The sequence below is a fragment of the Podarcis tiliguerta genome (assembly GCF_965153285.1).
Source record: "Podarcis tiliguerta genome assembly, chromosome: 18".
Taxonomy (NCBI): Eukaryota; Metazoa; Chordata; class Lepidosauria; order Squamata; family Lacertidae; genus Podarcis; species Podarcis tiliguerta.
Window position 1 is genome coordinate 9,600,746 of NC_139551.1, and position 15,923 is coordinate 9,616,668.

General features: G+C 49.1%; 1 protein-coding gene across 2 annotated transcripts; it reads left to right on the top strand.

Moving 5' to 3' along the window:
* Nucleotides 1–671: 671 nt before the first annotated feature.
* On the top strand, nt 672–14,005 carry OCEL1 (occludin/ELL domain containing 1). Of its 2 annotated transcripts, none has more exons than XM_083421580.1 (6): nt 672–884; nt 2,511–3,757; nt 6,289–6,527; nt 8,962–9,133; nt 10,123–10,190; nt 13,262–14,005. In XM_083421580.1, exons 2-6 carry the CDS (start codon nt 2,642–2,644, stop codon nt 13,614–13,616), a joined length of 1,950 nt encoding a protein of 649 aa, XP_083277706.1. In that variant the 5' UTR covers nt 672–884; nt 2,511–2,641; the 3' UTR covers nt 13,617–14,005. The 2 variants fall into 2 exon arrangements, with proteins under 2 accessions (XP_083277706.1, XP_083277707.1); XM_083421581.1 differs by having other exon boundaries at nt 10,123–10,173; nt 13,262–13,517.
* Nucleotides 14,006–15,923: the final 1,918 nt, after the last annotated feature.

The following is a 15,923-nucleotide window of genomic DNA, read 5'->3' on the forward strand; positions in this document are numbered from 1 at the left end:
GAGCTGGACCATAAAGAAGGCTGATCGCCGAAGAATGGATGCTTTTGAATTATAGTGCTGGAGGAGACTCTTGAGTGTCCCATGGACTGCAAGAAGATCAAACCTCTCCATTCTGAAGGAAATCAGCCCTGAGTGCTCACTGGAAGGACAGATCTTGAAGCTGAGGCTCCAGTACTTTGGCCCCCTGAGGAGAAGAGAAGACTCCCTGGAAAAGACCCTGATGTTGGGAAAGATGGAGGGCACAAGGAGAAGGGGACAGCAGAGGACGAGATGGTGGGACAGTGTTCTCGAAGCTACCAGCATGAGTTTGACCCAACTGCGGGAGGCAGTGCAAGACAGGAGTGCCTGACGTGCTCTGGTCCATGGCGTCACGAAGAATCAGACATGACTAAACAACAACAAAATTTTTGACATTATTCTTTAGGGAAAAAACCTAGTCTTATACATGGAAAAATACGGTATATCCCGCCTGATAGATATCAGCAGCCATTATTTCAGGCGGCTCTGTAGCTTGAGCTATTAGACATCTGTTGCAAGACAGCCGGCCGGCTGGGTATCTAACCTTACTAATAATGCGATCTGCGTGTGACATTTCTCTCCTCCTGCCCGCTCCACAGTTAATATTTAACCGTGCCAGGGGCTGATAACAGGCTGGGTTCGGAGCCTAGAGCCTTCTGTACGGCACAGATCAATTCCCCCGCCCATCCGTGGTCATTTGCAACCTCCCAGCAGAGGCTGACCAAGATCCCGACGTCTTTTGGAGACCACGCTGTGACCAGCCGGAGGAAATGACCCGCTTCCTTCGACAGAGGCTTTGAACCTGGCCGAGCCAGATTCCCCTCTCTGGAAGGCAGCCTACGCTGCGGACTTCGTGGCCGTTGAAGGTACCTTGAAAAGCATTTCTGGGGAGAGCGAGAGGTGTGTGACGATCGAGAACTTCCATCTGGATTGTGGACAAGGGCCATCGCCTTGCGTGTGTGGGGTTCGTTGGGAAGCAAGCACAAGGGAGATGAAAAGATGGGGTGGCAGAAAATAATGCAAGGGTTTGGGAGATTCAGTAGGTGATCTTTCCAGGCATCAGACGACTGCTTGTGGAGGCAGGATTTGGGTGCCGAGAGTGCCTGAGATGGACAAGAAGGACCCTTGTTGGCTAACAGAGTCTCACCACTGGAGAGACTTCTTCTTCTTCTTCTGGCTTTTTTCCAATCAGAATTCACTGGCATTCTGTTTCAGCACCTTTCTGGTGGGCACCATTGCCATTGGTTCATGGTGAGTTCCAGCTCCTCTTTTTCTAGAAAAATAGCCATTATTATTATTATTATTATTATTATTATTATTATTATTATTATTACAGTCATACCTCAGCTTGAAGTTGCTTCAGGCTGAGTGTTTTCGGGTTGCGCTCCATGGCGGCGACCTGGAAGTAACGGAATGTGTTACTTCCAGGTTTTGCCGCTCACGCATGCGCAGATGGTCAAAATGATGTCATGCGCAGAAGTGGTGAATCGCGACCCGTGCACGCGCAGACGTGTGTATCCAGAAGTATCACTGTATTATTATTTTATCCACCCTTCAGCCCAAAGTCCCAGGGTGGGTTACAACAATCAAAACACAATGTTAAAAGACAGTTTAAAACAACTCAGAACTACAGGAATGAGGTTCGTCCGAAAACTATGCATCAAAGGCCAGGGTCAAGGGAAGTTGAAAAAAAGTGTGTGTGGAACATTTCAGGGTGGGGCTGTACCACCTCAAACCAATTTTGGTTGTTCCCGCCATGTTAAGCTTTTAAGTTACATTGAAGGAAATAACCTGTTCAAAATGTTTCTTGAAGGTGACATCACTTCTTGTACAGATTAGTTTCTGCGCTGTTGGGTTAGAGTCTTAAGGTGGGAGGGGCATGAAAGGTCTCGTTGATGTGGTACAGTCCCCTTCCTAAAGTGCTCTAGACCTCTCCTGTCACCACATTTCATTACTGTAAAAACTAAACTGCTGTCGATTTTCTCTATTTTTTTAAAAAGGACCCCGTTTTAAAAAAAGACGCGGGTGGCGCTGTGGGTAAAACCTCAGCGCCTAGGGCTTGCCGATCGCATGGTCGGCGGTTCAAATCCCCGCGGCGGGGTGAGCTCCCATCTTTCGGTCCCAGCTCCTGCCAACCTAGCAGTTCGAAAGCACCCTTAAGTGCAAGTAGATAAATAGGTACCACTTTATAGCGGGAAGGTAAACAGCGTTTCCGTGTGCGGCTCTGGCTCACCAGAGCAGCTTCGTCACGCTGGCCACGTGACCCGGAAGTGTCTCCGGACAGCGCTGGCCCTTGGCCTCTTTGAGTGAGATGGGCGCACAACCCTAGAGTCTGTCAAGACTGGCCCGTACGGGCAGGGGTACCTTTCTTTAAAGTGCTGTAGACCTCTCCTGCCACCACATTTCATTACTGTAAAAACTAAACTGCTGTCAATTTTCTCTATTTTTTTAAAAAGGACCCCGTTTAAAAAAAAGACACTTGAACTCTTCAGTTCCCAAACTTTCAACCACCAGACTTGGCAAAACGGCACAGAGGAGAATGGGGGACCCCCCTCAATCACCCACTCAAGAGGTGCCCATAGGAGGCTGCAGATAAGAGTTTCTCTGCCAGGCATTTGTGGACATGAGCTCTGAGGAGACATCAGTCAGAGAGAAGAGACCCCCTGAGATGGATGGAGGGGAGGAACTTCTAAACACCTCCAGGCAGCTTCATCCAATGGGAACCTGGTCAGAGAATTCTGGGAAGTCATTGGGTTCTAGGTCTTCAGATGGCTTCTGCTCATCTCCATCAGCCAAACCAGCCTTCACTGGCACACCTCAGGACCAAGAGTCCTCTTCCATGAAGCCCATTAGACGCTTCATTCCTCCATCTTGGAATAACTTCTTCCACCGCTGGCAGAGACAGCCCTGGACTGAGACTTCTCTCTTGACCTATGCTCCAGAAGACTTCAAACACACCCAGTTTCCCGAGCACCCTCAAAGAACCACCTTCGATGGTGATGGGAGCTCCACTGACAATGGAAACGATGGCGATTTTAAGGAACCTCTCTCAGCTCCCACCACCCCTTTGGCGCCTGGGAAGACGCTAACTGCTGAGAGCCAGGGTGCCTTGTCGAGTGGTCCACCCAGCTATAAGGAGAAGTTGGAGACCTACGACCACAAATATTCCTACATGAAGTCGTGGCCTGGCCTCCTGAGGCTGATGGCAGGTCTGGAGTTGATCTTAGGTGGGATGGTTTTTGCCTGCACAGCCGCTTACATCCAGAAGGACTACCAGTGGTCGGCGCTTTATGGTGGCAACTCTCTGCCCTACAATGGTGTCCTGGGTGGAGGGTATGGATACAATTACTACGGCCCGATGACCCCATTCGTGCTGGTGGTGGTCAGCCTGGTGTGGCTGGTGACCGTGATCTTGCTAGGCCTCGGAGTCACCATGTACTACAGGACGATCCTTCTTGATTCCCACTGGTGGCCTTTGGCAGAGTTTGGCCTCAACCTCGTCATGTCCCTCCTATACATGGCTGCTGCAATCGCCTACGTCAACGACGTCAACCGTGGAGGACTCTGCTACTCCGTATTTGCCAACAATCCGCTCGTTGTCGCCTTGTGCCGAGTCGAAGGGGGGCAGGTGGCTGCCATCGCCTTCCTCTTCCTCACAATGCTGCTCTATCTGGTCGGCTCCCTCGTCTGTCTCAGGATGTGGAGACATCAAGCTGTCCAGAAGAACGCAAGAGCTCTGGTAAGACCCCACAACTGGGAGAAGGCAATGTTGGCACGGAGATGCTCCTTATGACCTCTCCTATAGTCATGGCCTCCAGAACAGTCAAGAGCAAGGGTCAGCAAACTTTTTCAGCAGGGGGCCGGTCCACTGTCCCTCAGACCTTGTGGGGGGCTGAAGAAGAAGAAAAAGAACAAATTCCTATGCCCCACAAATAACCCAGAGGTGCGTTTTGAATAAAAGCACGCATTCTACTCATGTAAAAACACCAGGCAGGCCCCACAAATAACCCAGAGGTGTGTTTTGAATAAAAGCACACGTTCTACTTATGTAAAAACACCAGGCAGGCCCCACAAATAACCCAGAGATGCATTTTAAATAAAAGGACACGTTCTACTCATGTAAAAACACGCTGATTCCTGGACCGTCTGTGGGCAGGATTGAGAAGGCGATTGGGCCGGATCCGCCCCCCGGGCCTTAGTTTGCCTACCTATGGTCAAGAGTTATGACCCACCAGAGAGTCAAAAAAAGGCAGCTGTGTTGAATAAAATATTGGGGGGGCAGGTAAGTCCCACCCCACATAATACGTCGCATGACACGGCACACCCACATCATTTGAATGGCAATGCTCATCAAATTTGGGGGGGGACCTGCCCCTCAGATATTTTATGGGGGGGGCAAAGGGACCTTGGCTCCTAGGAGTTTGCTCCTCTGTTTGTGTTGATCCTGAATTGCAAGGGGTTGGACTAGATGCCCTTTGGGTTGCCTTCCAACTCTACATCTCTATGGTTCTATGCTCCAGCTGTGTGTGTGTATTGCAAAACACAATGGGCAGGATTCACTGCACAGGCCCCATCAGCAGAATCTCTGTGCAAGGACACTTGCACAGTGGGACTTATCCCCCGCCTCCCCAAGCTTCTCCTCACTGAAAATTGGCTAATGGGACAAAAAGAAAACCCCCCAGTACAGCACCCTGGAGGAGGAGAGAGGAATCGCTGCCCTGACCAGCTGAAACGCTCATGCAGGCGAAAGGTTTTGCCATAGTGTGATGTTGAATTCCACCCAGTGGGTTGTCTCTGGCTAAGTGCTGCTTTTGACCTTTAAAGCCCTTCACGGCCTAGGACCCTCATACCTACGAGACCGCCTCTCCCGGTCTGCCCCACAGAGGACCTTAAGGTCCATAAATAGCAACACCCTAGAGGTCCCGGACCCTAAGGAAGTTAGATTGGCTTCAACCAGAGCCAGGGCCTTTTCAGCACTGGCCCCGGCCTGGTGGAACGCTCTGCCTCATGAGACCAGGGCCCTGCAGGATCTGATTTCTTTCCGCAGGGCCGGTAAGACAGAGTTGTTCCGCCTGGCCTTTGGCTTGGAGCCAATTTGATTCCTTCCCTCCCTCTCTTTCTTTTTTCTTTTCCTTCTCCTCCTGCGATGAGGCTACATTTTAATATTTTAATGTTCCATTATTTTAATCTTGTATTTTACTTTTGTTTTTAAGTTGTAATCATTCATCTTGTTTTTATTATTGCTTGTAAGCCGCTCTGAGCCCGGCCTTGGCTGGGGAGGGCGGGGTATAAATAAAAAATTATTATTATTATTATTATAAGTCAAACTCAAAGTAGACTTAAGTCCCTTGATTGCAATGGGTCTACTGTGAGTCTGACTTACAGCCTGCTGAGTTTTCGCAAAATATCTTCGGCAAGCTGGAATGCAAACTTTGGGGCTTGTTTGTTTGTTTTGAAATTAGAAATGCAAACCACCTTGCTGCCGTTCAAACTGCTAGCATGAAGTGGGAACCCCATCAAAGAAAAGGAAGGACGTACCCAGCCTCTTCTAGCTTATTTTTCTCATTCATTGGCTAGGGCTGGTGGGAGCTGTAGTTCTGCAACACCCAGAGGGCATCAGGTTGGGGACTGCTGGGGTACTAGGACCAATCACTGGATTTAATAAAAGGCAGTTTCTTGTGCTCATGACATAGAATCATAGAATAGAATCATAGAGTTGGAAGAGACCACAAGGGCCATCGAGTCCAACCCCCTGCCAAGCAGGAAACACCATCAGAGCACTCCTGACATAAGGCTGTCAAGCCTCTGCTTAAAGACCTCCAAAGAAGGAGACTCCACCACACTCCTTGGCAGCAAATTCCACTGTCGAACAGCTCTTACTGTCAGGAAGTTCTTCCTAAGGTTTAGGTGGAATCTTCTTTCTTGTAGTTTGGATCCACTGCTCCGTGTCCGCTTCTCTGGAGCAGCAGAAAACAACCTTTCTCCCTCCTCTATGCGACATCCTTTCATATATTTGAACATGGCTATCATATCACCCCTTAACCTCCTCTTCTCCAGGCTAAACATGCCCAGCTCCCTTAGCCGTTCCTCATAAGGCATCGTTTCCAGGCCTTTGACCATTCTGGTTGCCCTCCTCTGGACACGTTCCAGTTTGTCAGTGTCCTTCTTGAACTGTGGTGCCCAGAACTGGACACAGTACTCCAGGTGAGGTCTGACCAGAGAGTCCCTCAGCAATAATGATGACCACAACACTCTCTTTCCCCCTTGAAGGTTGGGCGAATGAACTACCAGCCTCCCTCTTGCCTTGGCTCCAACCCTTCGTCTCAGCGAAAGCCCATCCTCTTACGAGGTCCGCCTCAGCAAGTCATAGACCAGGATGAAGTTACTCCCAAGGAAAAAGTTGCAAGACGCGTTGAGTTCTCAGAGAAGGGCGGGGACCCAGAGGTGTTAAACTTGGCCATTCCGACAGGCCACCACCCAAAACCTCACATCGTCCCGGATTATGTGTCGTAAGTAAGCAGCAATGGTCCAGGAATGCTCAGGAGGTTTTTCTGCACCCCTATTTAAGACAGGGATATCTTAACTTCTGTTGTCTATGTTCCGAGAGCCAGTATGGTGTAGTGGTTAAGAGCGGTAGACTCGTAATCTGGGGAACCGGGTTTGCTTCCCCGCTCCTCCACCTGCAGCTGCTGGGTGACCTTGGGCCAGTCACACTTCTTTGAAGTCTCTCAGCCCCACTCACCTCACAGAGTGTTTGTTGTGGGGGAGGAAGGGAAAGGAGAATGTTAGCCGCTTTGAGACTCCTTAAAGGGAGTGAAAGGCGGGATATCAAATCCAAACTCTTCTTCTTCTTCTTCTTCTTCTTCTTCTTCTTCTTCTTCTTCTTCTTCTTCTTCTTCTTCTTCCGGGAACCTCTAGGTTAGATTACTCCAATGCTTCATACATAGGGCTGTCTCTGAAGACAGTTCAGAAGCTTCAGCTTGGACTACTGCGATGCGCTCTACGTGGGGCTACCTTTGAAGGTGACCCGGAAACTGCAATTAATCCAGAATGCGGCAGCTAGTCTGGTGACTGGGAGCGGCCACCGAGACCACATAACACCGGTCTTGAAAGACCTACATTGGCTCCCAGTACGTTTCCGAGCACAATTCAAAGTGTTGGTGCTGACCTTTAAAGCCCTAAATGGCCTCGGTCCAGTATACCTGAAGGAGCGTCTCCACCCCCATCGTTCTGCCCGGACGCTGAGATCCAGCGCCAAGGGCCTTCTGGCGGTTCTCTCATTGCAAGAAGTGAGGTTACAGGGAACCAGACAGAAGGCCTTCTTGGTGGTGGCGCCCGCCCTGTGGAATGCTCTCCCTTCACATGTGAAGGAAATAAGCAGCTACCCTATCTTTAAAAGACATCTGAAGGCAGCCCTGTTTAGGGAAGTTTTTAATATTTAATGCTGTATTGTTTTTAACACTCTGGGAGCCACCCAGAGTGGCTGGGGAAACTCAGCCAGATGGGCGGGGTATAAATTATTATTATTATTATTGTTGTTGTTGTTGTTGTTGTTGTTATTCAGCTGGTGCAAAATTTGGTGGCCAGGATACTCACCTGGCCAAGACAGTTTGATCCTGGTCTGACTGCACTGGCTGCCAATGAACTTCCAGGTCCAAATCAAAGTGCTGCTTTTGACCTTTAAAGCCTTAAACAGCTCAGGACTGCAATCCCGCAAGAATCGCCTCTCTCCATATGAACGTACCCGGCCCCTGAGATCCTCCAACACCCTTCTTTGGGTGCCTGTCTCACAACAGGTCTAGAGCAGCCTTTCTCAACCTGTGGGTCCCCAGATTTTGTTGAACTACAACGCCCATCAACCCAGTGGCGTAGCGTGGGTTGTCAGCACCCGGGGCAAGGCACGTAATTTGTGCCCCCTAACCCGGGGCAAGGCAAGTAATTTGCGCCCCCCCCCCCGCTGCACTGTCCCTCCCCCAGATAGTCCCTCGCTCTCTCTCCGCACCGCACCGCACACCTGGCACCCTCCCCTCCACAGTGGGCGGCGACCCGGCGGCTCGGATCGGATTCGCACAGCCAGCACTGCAGTGAGAGAGAGTGAGTGAGCCAGGTAGGGGCAGAGAGCTGCGAGTGCGAGCGCCCCCCCCCCAGATGTTACGCCCGGTGCGGCCGGCCCCCCCTGCACCCCCCATGCTACGCCACTGCATCACCCCTAGCTAGCAAGGCCAGAGCTCAGGGATCATGGGAGTTGTAGTCCAACAACATCTGGGGACCCTCAGGTTGAGAACCACTGCAATAATAATAATAATAATAATAATAATAATAATAATAATAATAAATTTTATTTATACCCCGCCCTCCCCAGCCAAGGCCGGGCTCAGGGCAGCTAACAACCAATAATAAAAACAAGTTGAATGAATGCAACTTAAAAACAAGATTAAAATACAACATTAAAATATTAAAATGCAGCCTCATCACAGGAGGAGAAAGAGGGGGAGGGAATCAAATTGGCTCCAAGCCAAAGGCCAGGCGGAACAACTGTGTCTTACAGGCCCTGCGGAAAGAAATCAGATCCTGCAGGGCCCTGGTCCCATGAGGAGGAGCGTTCCACCAGGTCGGAGGTCTAGAGGGTGGCAACATGATAACAGGGCCTTTTCTGCAGTGGCTCCCCGCTTGTGGAATGCTCTCCCCAGGGAGGTTCACCTGGTGCCTTCATTATATATATATTTTAGGCACCTGGCAAAAACGTTCCTCTTTAACCAGGCCAAAGAGAATTGTTCTCATTCATTTCACTGGGTCTCCTCTGACTGAGTTGGTCACAATACGTTGAAGTTAACAGGCCCAAGTGATTTGTGTTCATTCATTTCAGTGGGTCTACTCTGAGTCTGGCTTTGATTCTCCTCCCCACTTCTTTTCCTCTTCTTGACTTTTTGCTGCATGGCGTAGGAAGTACCCAGCCATCGGAAGCAGGGATGAGCGTGAAAAATACAAGGCCGTCTTCAACGACCAGTATGCAGAATACAAGGAGCTGTACGGTGAAGTCCGCACAGCGCTGGGGAAATTCAAGGAACTAGAGGCAATGCTCTCCAAGCTGCCTCGCCGCTATCAGAACAAGAAGGTAGTTCTTAATAAAACATTCGTACATTTTAAATACAGTGGTACCCCGCAAGACGAATGCCTCAGAAGACGAAAAACTCGCTAGACGAAAGGGTTTTTCGTTTTCTGAGGTGCTTCGCAAGACGGATTTTCCTAAGGGCTTGCTTCGCTAGACGAAACGGCCCTGCCTCTCCTGTCATGGCGACAGTCACTGCACGCACACACGCTCGCTTCCCCATTCCTCCAGCTCCCTCCCACCTTCTGGCTGACGGTTACGCCGCTGCCCACCCCCCTCGCGCGCTCCCCTCAGAGAGCCGTTGCCACCAGCGCCTCTCTCTCCCTGGAGTCGTGCTCCTGAGCCCCGCCGCCCTCCAGCAGCCGCGTCGCGCGGTGGCCACAAGGCGCGGGTGAGTCCGAGGTACCGGCTGCGACAGCTGTCCTGCTTCTCCCCGCCCCTCCCCGCCGTTGTCAGTGTTTAAATGCAGTGGTGCTTCGCAAGACGAAAAAACTCACACAACGAAAAAGCTCGCGGAACGAATTAATTTCGTCTTGCGAGGCACCACTGTATATATATATATATATATAAACAACAAACCTTAACCAGGCATTAGGTTTGCAAAATATGTCGAACAACAACCCCTTTCTGAATTTTGCAATGCAGTTCTTCAGACAAATAATGAGAAGTGTATCTACTGGAGCAAAGGTTCCGGGAGAATGAATTTATTAATGAAGATACTATACTGCAAACGCATTGTATTGGTGGGAATGTGCATAGGAGGTGAAATTGCATGCAAACTTCGCACTTAAATGATGGCGAACTTTCATGAAGTTTAAAATATACATAAGCAGCTTGTTGTTGCAAATGTGGAGAGCTGAATTTAAGTTTGTGGAGGGGAAGGAAAACCAAAACTGTGAGATCTGTCCATTCTTAGCTTGGAGCAATGGTTCTGAGAGGTTCCTTTGCTGGTTTGTTTCAGTGAGGGGTTTTAAATGCTTCTCTTTTCTCTGCAGGAGGAAAGCCGGGTTTCCACTGTTTGGAGAGATTACCAAAGCAAGAAGGAGGTAAATAAAAGTCAGAAGTGAATGTCGTTTCAAGATTTCCCTAAGGCTGCAAATGGATCCCTAACTCCTATTTAAAGCCGCCTCACACCACTTTAAACAGCAAAGGCTTCCCTCAAAGAATCCTGAGAACCAGTTGTGGCAACAGGATTTCCTGAGCCCAGAACGCCGTATGCCAATGGTGCTGCCTGCCAAGTGCCAAAGCATTGGTGTTTTCTCCACCTTTTGTTTTATAACTTTCTTTAGGAATGTCTAATTAATATAGTCATAAAATTGTAGAGTTAAGGGACATGGGTGGTGCTGTGGATTAAACCACAGAGCCTAGGACCTGCCGAACAGAAGGTTGGCAGTTCGAATCCCCGTGACAGGGTGAGCTCCCGTTGTTCGGTCCCTGCTCCTGCCAACCTAGCAGTTCGAAAGCACACTAGTGCAAGTAGATAAATAGGTATCTCCCCGGCGGGAAGGTAAACGGCGTTTCTGTGTGCTGCTCTGGTTCGCCAGAAGTGGCTTAGTCATGCTGGCCATATGACCCGGAAGCTGTACGCCGGCTCCCTCGGCCAATAAAGCGAGATGAGCGCTGCAACCCCAGAGTCGGCCACGACTGGACCTAATGGTCAGGGGTCCCTTTACTTTACCTTTAAAATTGTAGCGTTGGAAGGGTCATCCAGACCAACCCCCTGCAATGCAGTAATCTCAGCTAAAGCACCCCTGATAGATGACCATCCAACCTCTGCTTAAAAACCTCCAAGGAGTCTGCCACCTTCCGAAGGAAACCGTCCCATTGTCGAACAGCTCATACCACCAGAAAGTTCTTCCAGATTTTTATTCAGACTCTCCTTTCTTGTAACTTGAACCCATTGGTTCAGGTCCTCCCCTCCAGGGCAAGAGAAAGCAAGCTTGTTCCATCTTCCATGGGACAGCCCTTCAGCTATTTGATTGAAAGATAATAACCATAGAATTGGAAGGGCCCACAAGGGTCATCAAGTCCAACCCCCTGGAATGCAGGAATCTTTTGCCCAATGTGGGCCTCGAACCCACAACACTGAGTTTAAGAGACTCGTGCTCTACTGACTGAGCTATCAGTTTGGGGCCCCTGCTGGAACGGGGGGCCATACATGTGTACATTCCTCCCTGTCAGCAGCCCTGGTGGGAACTGTAAGTTGGTAAGGATGCTGAGATTTGCCAGGAGACACCTCATTTCTGTTAGAATTCCTGCTCCGTGATTGCAGTCATGGGACTGTTGTCTATCACACGACGGTGTATGTTTTGACTCCACAGAGTGGGAAGTGATGGAGACAGGATGTTTGTGTTCCTGTGTTCCGTGAAGTGGGACTATTGTCCTTTGTTCTTTTTCTCTTTGCTGTCTGATGCTAGAGAGAGAGGGAGCCATGTTGCAGTGCTCCGTGTGTGTTTATATGTAAATAAAGTAAAAAGGTAAAGGTACCCCTGCCCGTACGGGCCAGTCTTGCCAGACTCTAGGGTTGTGCGCTCATCTCACTCTAGAGGCCGGGAGCCAGCGCTGTCCGCAGACACTTCTGGGTCACGTGGCCAGCGTGACAAAGCTGCATCTGGCGAGCCAGCGCAGCACACGGAACACCATTTACCTTCCCGCTAGTAAGCGGTCCCTATTTATCTACTTGCACCCGGGGGTGCTTTCAAACTGCTAGGTTGGCAGGCGCTGGGACCGAACGCCGGGAGCGCACCCCGCCGCAGGGATTCGAACCGCCAACCTTTCGATCAGCAAGTCCTAGGCGCTGAGGCTTTTACCCACAGCACCACCCGGGTCCCTTTGTAAATAAAGTAGATTAGCCAAAATGCTGAGTTGCTGAGGTCTGTCAAGCAAGTTGCGAAGATTCTGCGGATCCCTAAGTGTGCCAGTGTTGGTTGGCATCGGTCGCTGTGATGTTCGGGCTGGAGAAAGCTTTTGAAGCTCCCGAATGAAAGACCAGGAGGGAGAGAACATGCCAGTCGGGCAGGGTCCTACTTGAGTGTAGGCTGAGCTCCTGACAACTGCTCCTCCCAGAGCTACGATTCCCATAGTGGTTTAACAGTCAATCCTACTTTCCCAGGTAACGCTGGGAATTGTAGTTCTGTGAGAGGACTCTGACCTGACTACAATTCCCAGAATTCTTGGGGGGGGGGGAGCATGAGTATGAGCTGCCCGAGGGAAGAGGCTGGCAGCAGCAGCCATGGAGAGAGAAACAAGGGGGTGCTCCCTTGCAGCCGCAACTTTCTTATCCTCATCCCCAAGCTTGGCACTGTTGGGGGAAATAATAATAATAATAATAATAATAATAATAATAATAATAATAATAATTTTTTATTTATACCCCACCCTTCCCAGTTCAGAAAACCAGCCTCAGGATGGCTAACAACAAATTTAAAACACTTAATTGATGCTACAAAAAAAGCATAAAATACAGTATAAAATGTGAATATAACAATAAATTCAGAATTCAAAAATCAGTTTAGGGGGGGAAATCCAGCTAATAAACATAAGATGATCCCAAGGGCTAGCTGGCTGAATTAGTCCTATTTGGGCCAGCGAGGAGGCCAGGGGAGAATTAGCTGTGGGATCCCAGAGCGGGTAATCTTCATAAAAAGGGGAGGGGGAGGGAAGTAAGGGGAATAAAAGATCAGGCTAAGTTCAAGTTGAAAGCCAGGTGGAATAGCTCTGTTTTATAGGGCCTGTGGAAGGAAGTTAAATCCTGCAGGGCCCTGGTCTCATGGGACAGAGCATTCCACCAGGTCGGAGCCATCACTGAGAAGGCCCTGGCCCTGGTGGAGGATAGTCTGACTTCCTTAGGGCCCGGGGCCTCTAAACTACGATTAATCATGGACCTTAAGGTCCTCTGCGGAGCAGACCAGGAGAAGCGGTCCCGTAAATACGAGGGCCCTAAGCCACAAAGGGCTTTAAAGGTCAAAACCAGCACCTTAAACCTGACATTCTGGAATCGAATCAGGAGTTGGGATGGCTTTCGTAACTCCAGAACTGTGTCTGGAAAACTGGGTAGGTATTTGGTTCACACTGCAAATGCATTTTGACGTCTTTCCGTTTCCCCCATCTCTCTGCCCGCCCTGCAAATTTCAGGACCCGGCTTTCCTGGAGAAGCAGGAGCGCTGCGAATACCTCAGGAGGAAGCTCACCCACATCAAGGCCCAGATCCAAGCCTACGACCGGAAGACCAGCCAGACCGGCTCTGTGTACTTCTAAAGAGTGTGTGGAGATGCCTACTGGCTGCATCTTTGACTTGCAGTTTCTTCTGCAAGGAAACGGCAGCATCCCTTGGGTGTTTTGTGGATTTTTTACAGGGGTGGTCCAGGTCTTCTCCATGGTCTCTTGCAAAATCCCTGGACATCCCATGAAACTCCACAAGGAGGAACAAGGGCTGAACTGGTTAGCGTTCCTAAGTTTTTGCTGGAAAACAAGTGAACACCTGCTCTGAGGTTTTCCAAATAGGGTGGCAATTTAATTTGGCCTTTAATTTGAATTCAACCTGATCTTTTATTTCCCTTCTCTTCCCTCCCCCTCCCCTTTTATGAAGATTCCCCGCTCGGAGACCCCACAGCTAATTCTCCCCTGGCCTCCTCACTGGCCCAAATAGGACCAATTCAGCCATCTAGCCCTGGTGATTATCTAATGCTTATTAGATGGATTTCCCCTAAATTGATTTCTTAACTTTGAATTTTATTGTTACTCATGTTTTTATACTGTATTTTATGCTGCTTTTACAATTAAGTGTTTTAAATTTGTTGTTAGCCGCCCTGAGCCCGGTTTTTGAACCGGGAAGGGTGGGGTATAAATAAAAATTATTATTATTATTATTATTATTATTATTATTTCTGGGGATCATAGAATCGTAGAGTTGGAAGGAACCCCAAAGGTCATCCAGTCCAACCCCAATGCATCTCTGCTAAAGCATCCATGACAGATAATGCCATCCAACCTCTGCTTAAAAACCTTCAAGGAAGGTAAGGTAAAAGGTACAGGACACCTGGATGGTCAAGTCCAGTCAAAGGTGACTATGGGGTGAGGTGCTCATCTCGCTTTTCAGGCAAAGGGAGCCAGCACTTGTCCACAGAAAGCTTTCTGGGTCATATGGCTAGCATGACTAAACCGCTTCTGGAGACTCCACAAAAGTGTCCATTCCTAAGGGAATAATAGAATCATAGAGTTGGAAGAGACCACAAGGGCCATCGAGTCCAACCCCCTGCCAAGCAGGAAACACCATCAGAGCACTCCTGACATATGGTTGTCAAGCCTCTGCTTAAAGACCTCCAAAGAAGGAGACTCCACCACACTCCTTGGCAGCAAATTCTGGGAGTCTGGTCCATTGTCAAACAGCTCTTACTGTCAGCTGCGAGAATATTACTAGCGAAGAATTGGAAGAAACAAGATTTACCAACTGTTGAAGAATGGCAGATGAAGATGATGGACTATATGGAACTTGCCGAACTGACCGGGAGACTCTGGGACCAGAGAGAAGAGATGGTGGAAGAAGATTGGAAGAAGTTTAAAGAATATTTGAAAAAATATGTTAATATTTAAATCTTAGAATAGCTTTGGAAGTGGATATAGGCTGTTAGAAGCAGAAGATAGGGTATTTTAAAATAGTATTATTTGTAAGAGATAAAATGTGAAGGTTTTTATGTTAAAAGTGTGATAAAAAATGGTTTAAAATTATGATTTATGAAACTGCTAAAGATGAGGTGGGGACGCGGGTGGCGCTGTGGGTTAAACCACAGAGCCTAGGACTTGCTGATCGGAAGGTCGGCGGTTCGAATCCCCGCGACGGGGTGAGCTCCTGTTGCTCAGTCCCTGCTCCTGCCAACCTAGCAGTTCGAAAGCACGTCAAAAGTGCAAGTAGATAAATAGGTACCACTCCAGCGGGAAGGTAAACGGCGTTTCCGTGCGCTGCTCTGGTTCGCCAGAAGCGGCATAGTCATGCTGGCCACATGACCCTTAAGCTGTACGCCGGCTCCCTCGGCCTATAAAGTGAGATGAGCGCCTCAACCCCAGAGTCGGTCATGACTGGACCTCATGTTCAGGGGTCCTTTTACCTTTAAAGATGAGGTAAACAATGTTTAGGAAAAATAAGGATAAGACAAGAATTTGTTTGTATTGTTTGTTTTTCTGTTTGTGTGGTTTAGTTGGATTATAAAATGAATAAAAAAATTGGGGGTGGGGGAAACAGCTCTTACTGTCAACAGGTTCTTCCTGGTGTTTAGTGGGAATCTCCATTCTTGTAATTTGAAGCCACGGGTTCGAGTCCTACCCTCCGGGGCAGGGGAAAAGCTTGCTCCCTCTTCCACGTGGCAGCCCTTGAGCTATCTGAAGATGGCTTTCATATCTCCTCTCAGTCTCCCCTTTTCCAAGCTGAACATCCCCAGCTCCTGCAACCCTTCCTCATCACGCATGGTGATGATCACGCATGAGATCGTCTCGCTTGAATCCTCTGCGCACCTTCCAGCTTGCCAACATCCTTCTTAAATCATGGCGCAGTATGTGATTCAGAACCGAGAGGACTAGCATCTTTATTTGTGGGGGCTTCGTTTTGAAGGGAAGGTTTGGCTGGCAATTGTTACGCTCAGGAGAGAGGCTGTCTCAGGAATCGTGGGAAGGGCTAAAGGCTAAAAGCTAAAAGCTAAAAGCTACTTCTCTAGCCTTTGGGAAACAGAATGCTGCCATCTTCCTTGGCAGAGAGCCCTGGCATTGTCAATGCCTCCCCTGCCAAATTTCTCTCTCCGTCTTC

What these genes read in the sequence shown, in the direction of transcription:
- OCEL1 (XM_083421580.1), top strand. Translation starts at nt 2,642, where the DNA reads ATGAGCTCTGAGGAGACATCAGTCAGAGAGAAGAGACCCCCTGAGATG. An exon ending in AGAAGAACGCAAGAGCTCTG is followed by an intron (nt 3,758 to 6,288) that starts GTAAGACCCCAC and finishes TCCCCCTTGAAG; the next exon opens with GTTGGGCGAATGAACTACCA. An exon ending in GCCGCTATCAGAACAAGAAG is followed by an intron (nt 9,134 to 10,122) that starts GTAGTTCTTAAT and finishes TTTTCTCTGCAG; the next exon opens with GAGGAAAGCCGGGTTTCCAC.